This window comes from Colobus angolensis, unplaced genomic scaffold (assembly GCF_000951035.1).
Source record: "Colobus angolensis palliatus isolate OR3802 unplaced genomic scaffold, Cang.pa_1.0 Scaffold79, whole genome shotgun sequence".
NCBI lineage: Eukaryota > Metazoa > Chordata > Mammalia > Primates > Cercopithecidae > Colobus > Colobus angolensis.
Window position 1 is genome coordinate 1,419,702 of NW_012121709.1, and position 6,724 is coordinate 1,426,425.

The window sequence follows — 6,724 nt, forward strand, 5'->3', positions numbered from 1 at the left end:
GGAACAGCAGATCCCTTTGGAATTTTACTCGGCTGTCATGTTCTCAGAACCTAAGATTGCAAAACAGCAGCCTGGATTCCAGATCCAGCCTACAGATGGGTTTTGTTTGGTCTGAAAACTTGGAGCCAGCATTTTAAAATTAGATACAAAAATACAGACTTCCCCCTTTTGAAAGAACAGAGCCGATAGTGCCCAGCACATTGCTGTAGAGCGGCAAGCATCTGGTGCCTGCAGCCCTGCTCCCTTCCAACAGAGCATGTGTTCTCAGGGCGCTGTGGTCCCCAGCAGTCCCTGCTGCTCTTCCTGACCTGCTGCATTCATTTGCCTGTATTTGTCTGGTCCTTTTGACACCAGGTTTTGGGACCTCTGCTCTAATCCTTTTGTTTATCTGTGTTTCCACCCGCTTCTAGGTTTCTACTTGTTCTCCCCTAACCCTTCAGACCCCGTAAGTAATTGGCACGTTTGTCTGTCTCTTCTTTTATGGAGGGCTTTTCCCTCAGACAGGGTCACCAGCGTGACCCTGTAGCCACGTGGGGAAGGGGGGCCCTGCCTGGTTTCTCATCATAGCTTGTGTGTGCACCGCACGTGGGAGTTCCCGTCACTCAGACTTGACCACTTCCTTCCTTAAAGCTGGGGATCCCCTTTTCTGTCCTTGAAAGGGGTGCCGCCAGGATCAGGTTTGGACCATTGGAATATTTTGGCAGAGGAGTAGTGGGGGAGCACCAGGTGAATGGCCCAGACATGTGACTCCCTAGAAAAAAGTCCCCCCAAGTCAATAGTCTGCTTCTGCCAGAAACATCGGGTGCAGGAAAGGGGAGGCCTCTGGACTGCGTGTTTGCTCTTTCCTCTGCCTCCCTCAGGGATTCCTTGAGAGATGCAAGAGCGGGCATGGCAGGGTGCGCCAGGTGGCCCATCACAGCCTGTTCCTGGCGGCCATGTGCTCTTGGCTGGTCCCGACCTCTCCTCTGCCCCCTCTTCCCTTGCAGTACTTCAGCAGCCTGGAGAACAGCATTGTCAGTCTGTTTGTCCTTCTAACCACAGCCAAGTAAGTGCAGGCTCTGCGTTGCCTTTGGTCCTCTGCTGTCGCGCTGGGGTCTCCTCCTCTTTTCTGCAAAGTATATTCCACATCCCAGCACAGGCAGGTGCTGTGGTGCCATTGGGAGACAGGGTTGGCCCACTGAGCATGAAGCCCAGGGGTGAGAGTAGGGGAACCGGGGTTGGAGGCTGGGAAGGCGAACAAGGAGCTGTCCTCTGCAAGGCATGTGCTCTGAGAGGATGGAGACAGGCAGATACAGCACGCCGGGTCACCCTCTGCAAATACAGTTTCCCAGATGTGATGATGCCCTCCTACTCCCGGAACCCCTGGTCCTGTGTCTTCTTCATTGTGTACCTCTCCATTGAGCTGTACTTCATCATGAACCTGGTGAGTGACTGCGCCTCAGGCTGTGTGCTGAAGCAGCCTGCCCCTACCCACACAGCGCTGGGCACCGTGGGAGTGGAGAAGTAGGGACTGCTTTCCGCCTCTCAGGGCAGAACGCTGGGGCAGGAAGTCCCAGATTCATAGTCAGGTGCAGTGTTGCAGGGAATGCCCTGTCAGGACTTCAGGAGTTCAGCCAGTTGCTGGGGGTGGCGTCCTCACCAGGGCAGTGCTGCTGCTGCTGAGAGTGCTGGATGTGAAACCCAGGCGACCCTGGGACCTTTGCATTCTTACATCAGAAATAGTTGACCCTCAGTGTCCACAGGGATTGTTTGCAGGACCCCTTGTAGGTATGAAGATCCACAAATGTTCAAGTCCCTTGTCTAAAACGGCAGAGTATTTGCAGATAACCTGTGCACATTCATCCTCTCGTATATTTTAAATTACCCTGCATTACCTATAACACCTAATACAGTGTAAAAGCTATGTAAATAGTCGTTATACTGGGCCGGGCAGGGTGGCTCACGCCTTTAATCCCAGCATTTTGGGAGGCCAAGGTGGGTGGATCATTTGAAGTCAGGAGTTCGAGACCAGCCTGGCCAACATGGTGAAACCCCATCTCTACTTGCGAAAATTAGCTGGGTGTGGTGGTGGGTGCCTGTAATCCCATCTACTCAGGAGGCTGAGGCAGAAGAATTGCTTGAACCCAGGAGGTGGAAGTTACTGTGAGCCAAGATCATGCCATTGCACTCCAGCCTGGGTGACAGAGCGAGACTCTGTATTAAAAAAAAAAAAATTGTTTTATTATATTGTTTAGGGGATAATGACAAGAAAAAGAAGGCTGTACATGTACAGTACAGATGCAACCATCATTTTGTTTTTGGAATATTTTTGATTTGCAGTTGTTTGAATCCATGGATGCAGAACCCACAGATACGGAAGGCCAACTATATTATAATAACCGTAAAAGCTGGCATTTAGTAAGCCTTAGCCACCTGGCACTATGCAAAGTGCTTTACATATAAGGATGAAATAATTTAATAAATAAACACAACCCTGGAGGTAGTGAGTATGGTTCTCGAAGTGCAGATGAAGAGACTGAGGGTCAGAATGACAGTGTGATTTGCTGACGGCTGCATAGCTTGGAGTGGCCAGGCCAGGCCCATTCCAGAGCCCTGTTCCTAACCACTCTGTTCAGTTGCATTCACATGCCAGAAATCTCTTGTGTATTTCTACCTTATTTATCAGAAACCATCAGAAAATCCAGTATAGAACACGTTCTGTGAAGCCCCTGTGCTCAAAGAACTTTGAGGGTGTTTGTGGAGGCGCAGACAGCCTCCAGGAATGTCCCAGCCATCATAGATCACATTCGACACCAGGCTGTTAGGCCGGTGCTCAGACCACACATCCATGGCAGGACTAATGGGAAGAGGCTTCCGATCGAGTGTTGTGTTTATTTTTATGCTTCCGCAGAGCATTCTCACACCAGTCACCACAGTCAGGCCCAGTATAGAAATGAAAATCATCTTCTCCAGGTAGGCATGTGAACTCTAAAAAATTTTAAGTCCTTTTTTTTTTTTTTTTTTGAGATGGAGTCTCGCTCTGTAACCCAGGCTGGAGTACAGTGGTGCAGTCTCGGCTCACTGCAACCTCCACCTCCCAGGTTCAAGTGGTTCTCCTGCCTTAGCCTCCTGAGTAGCTGGGATTATAGGCATACGCACATGCCACTACACCCGACTAATTTTTGTATTTTTGGGAGAGACAGGGTTTTGCCATGTTGGTCAGGCTGGTCTCGAACTCCTGACCTCAGGTGATCTGCCCGACTCAACCTCCCAAAGTGCTGGGATTACAGGTGTGAGCCACAGCGCCTGGCCAAAATTTAAGTCTTAAAAAGGAGAAAATATATTCTTGTGTTAATTCCTCAAAACCAAGAAGAAATATGTTGAGTACTTCTTTGTATTTGATTTAATTTGTTATATATTTAGAGCTGTGAGAATTTAGGGCAACAGTCAACAAAGTACGGCCTGCTGGCCAAATTTGGCCCACAGCCTGTGTTCGTAAATACACAGGGACACAGTCATGCCCGTTTGTTTATGTATAGTCTGTGGCTGATCACATGATATGACCACAGGTTAGTAGTTGCAGCAGAGATCATTTGGCCTCCAGAGCCTAAAACAGCTGCTGTCGAACCCGTTACAGAAAAAGCGTGCTGACCTTTGATCCACAGGGAAAAAATGGGGGACCAGTTTGAGGGAAAGGACCAGAGAGTTTCCCTTAAAACATTTTTAAAGACAGAGAAAGTGTTTCGAAAAAGGATTCTTTCGAGTTCTTCCCCCACCTTCCATCCCCCTCTGATAAGCTGACTTTGGTATTAGCCAACTCTAGAATGTTATTTCCTTGCATGCAGAGCCTCTCACTCCCCCTTTTCCTGGGCCACACGTGAAGCAGTGACTCACAAGGAGAAGTACAAAGGGGGCAGGAGGAGGAAGGGTACTTCTGGCTCGGAGGTCAGGAGGGCAGTGGGCAGGCAGCCTCCTCCTGCCACTGGCCGGAGTCAGACTGGGCTCAGAACCCAGATGCACTCCTCTTGCTACTCTCGCCTCCCCTGGCTCGCCCCTGCCCAGCCTGGGACAAGCTGGAACTGGGGAAGGGAGTGTGGGAGAGTGGAGGGGAACCTGGGAAAGATTGAGTAACAATACCTTCATGTATCTGAAGAGGGAAATTTACGAGAGGAACAAAGGGCTTTCCTCTGTTGAGACTTGGGAGACTGACTTCCTACCCCATGAAGTGCAGGCAAAAGGGTCTCCCCAGAGCCTCTCTGGGTTGGCTGGATGAGAGCCCTGCCTAGATGATGAACCCATGCCCCCCTGCGCCCCCTGCGCCAGCCACTCACCACCCTGAACCAGGGCTCTGTGCTTCTCTCCCACAGCTTCTGGCAGTGGTGTTCGACACCTTCAATGACATTGAGAAACGCAAGTTCAAGTCGTTGCTACTGCACAAGCGAACTGCCATCCAGCATGCCTACCACCTGCTTGTCAGCCAGAGGGTAGGAGCCATGGGCCAGGGAGGGGCTTGGTCCCTGTCCTCCCTCCCTTGCCCAGAGCAGCCCCTAAGCATGGCCAGGCCAGCGACTTTAGAAACCAGGAGCCCTGCCCTTGGAAGAATGAACAGAGCTGGAGTGGATCTGGAGTGGGTGCCCCAAGGGAAAGGGAGTAGTCTGGGTTCCATACTGTTCCTCCCTCTCCCCCAGAGGCCCGCCGGCATCTCCTACAGGCAGTTTGAAGGCCTCATGCGCTTCTACAAGCCCCGGATGAGTGCCAGGGAGCGCTATCTTACCTTCAAGGCCCTGAATCAGAACAACACACCTCTGCTCAGGTAAGAGCAGGTGCCTGGTAGGGGCAGCGTGGCCAGACAAGGTGTTCATGTCTAGAGTGAACCAGGGCATGTGAAGGCCCTGGAGGTGGGCAGGCCTATAGGCTTGTCAGAGACTTCAGTTTCCTCCACAGAGATGTTTATCCATGTAGACTTACAGACTGGATTCACCAGGATTCCTTTTGCAAGTGACAAAAGTCCAACACAAATCCAATTCAAACTGACTTGAGAAAAAAGGAGCTCATGGATTGGACTGGCCCAGCTGCTGGCCCTCGAACCCCCAGTGGGGTGGGATAGTCCCATGTGAGCCAGGTGGACAGAGAGGGGTGAATACACTTCCCCCATCCCCTGCACACACCTGGCTCGGCCTCAGAGAACTGACCCTAGATCTCCAGGGGCAGGACTGGTCGTCTAGGCTGTTGATGACCAAGCCCTGTCCACAGCAGCCTGCTGTGGAGCTGAGAACAAGCCCTGTTTGAGCTGAACTTGCAGTCCCAAGTATTACATTAAGGCCCCTGCTAAAAGGCGAAGTTTCCGTCCTCCTAAGAATCCTAGTACTCCAGCAGCTGCCTCTCCAGGGCACTGACACTGTCCGTCGTTAGTGCAGTCGGTGGAGACTAAGTGGATTACGTATTCATAGTACCTCAAGGTCAGAGGAGATCCGAACAATCGCAGGTAAAGGATCCCCCAGCACTGCTGTGCTGGGACTCACACAGTGTCCCCTCCCTTCCTCCTACCCTCACCCTGTAAAGGTGTCCATAGGCAGGCAAGTAAGAGAAGCAAAGCTCAGTGGAACTATGTTCTGATATTTTGTCCCTTTTTATTTTGCTTTTGGCAGCCTAAAGGACTTTTACGATATCTACGAAGTTGCAGCTTTGAAGTGGAAGGTGAGTTCTCCTCTGAGACCATAGAATGAGTAGACAGACAGGTCCCCAAGTGGGGCAGTGAGAATCAGGGACACCCCAAGATCCAGCTCTCTCCCTGCTACAGCAGCTCAGCCGCCAGCTTGGCATGGTACACTTCAGCGATCACAGGTGGCCCCCAGCCCCCAAATCTGCCCTTACAATTGTGACATAGTGTCATCGTTAACAGCACCCAATCTCACTTAGACCCCATTAGTCGCTCTGTGACATCAGGCAGGTTGCTGAGCCTTTCTGAGGCTTGTCTTGCCTGGGAAGTGGCATAATGATAATCCCTACTGACAAAGCTAATTTCAGGACTATACCAAAATAATGCCTCTGCATGGCACATTGTAAATGCTCGGTACACACTGGCTGGCTGTGTTCTCATATAGATGCCTGAAGGTTAACATTGTTCCCCAGTTTAGCAGGGTGAACAGGAAAGGAAGCCAGCATCCTGGCTCCAGGGCACGGCTCTGGTCCCTGGCCCTGACAGCCTCCCTCTTGGTCCTGTTGTCTACCAGGCCAAGAAAAACAGAGAGCACTGGTTTGATGAGCTTCCCAGGACGGCGCTCCTCATCTTCAAAGGTAAGTGGTCTTGAATATGGCAGGTGTTGGCAGCTGGGGGCTGATGGAAGTTATCAGAGACCACAGAGGAGCATCTGAGGAGAGGTTCAGACAGGTGTGTTTCTGTGTTTGTCTGAATGTGTGTGTGAAGAGACAGCGTGATTACCCCAGCAGGGAGGTAAGCATGGTAGGAAGCAGATTAGGAGAGAAATGGGTAACTTAACCGAACCAAGACATTTGGGGAATTTTTCTTTTTTCATACAAAAGTAAAGATATTCATTGAAGAAACTTGAAAGTGAGATAATTAGAAGTAAATGGAAATTTACCACCCAGATAACCACTGTTAATTCTCTTATGTGTTTCCCTCCGTGCCATTTTTCTATGCATTTTTAAAACAATAGGGTGGCATTATATATTCTATTCTGTTATCTACCTTTTAATCCAATTTTTTATATATGTGTGTGTGTGT

General features: G+C 50.4%; 1 protein-coding gene across 4 annotated transcripts in view; it reads left to right on the forward strand.

Moving 5' to 3' along the window:
- The window catches only part of TPCN1 (two pore segment channel 1), a 73,090-nt gene that overhangs the window by 49,416 nt on the left and 16,950 nt on the right, over positions 1 to 6,724 (forward strand). For all 4 annotated transcript variants that reach the window (XM_011928686.1, XM_011928685.1, XM_011928684.1 and 1 more), the window contains 7 exons: positions 411 to 445; positions 987 to 1,045; positions 1,324 to 1,423; positions 4,347 to 4,463; positions 4,668 to 4,792; positions 5,628 to 5,676; positions 6,213 to 6,276. In XM_011928686.1, the coding sequence (XP_011784076.1) occupies positions 411 to 445; positions 987 to 1,045; positions 1,324 to 1,423; positions 4,347 to 4,463; positions 4,668 to 4,792; positions 5,628 to 5,676; positions 6,213 to 6,276 (549 nt within the window). The remainder of the gene's footprint in view (positions 1 to 410; positions 446 to 986; positions 1,046 to 1,323; positions 1,424 to 4,346; positions 4,464 to 4,667; positions 4,793 to 5,627; positions 5,677 to 6,212; positions 6,277 to 6,724) is intronic.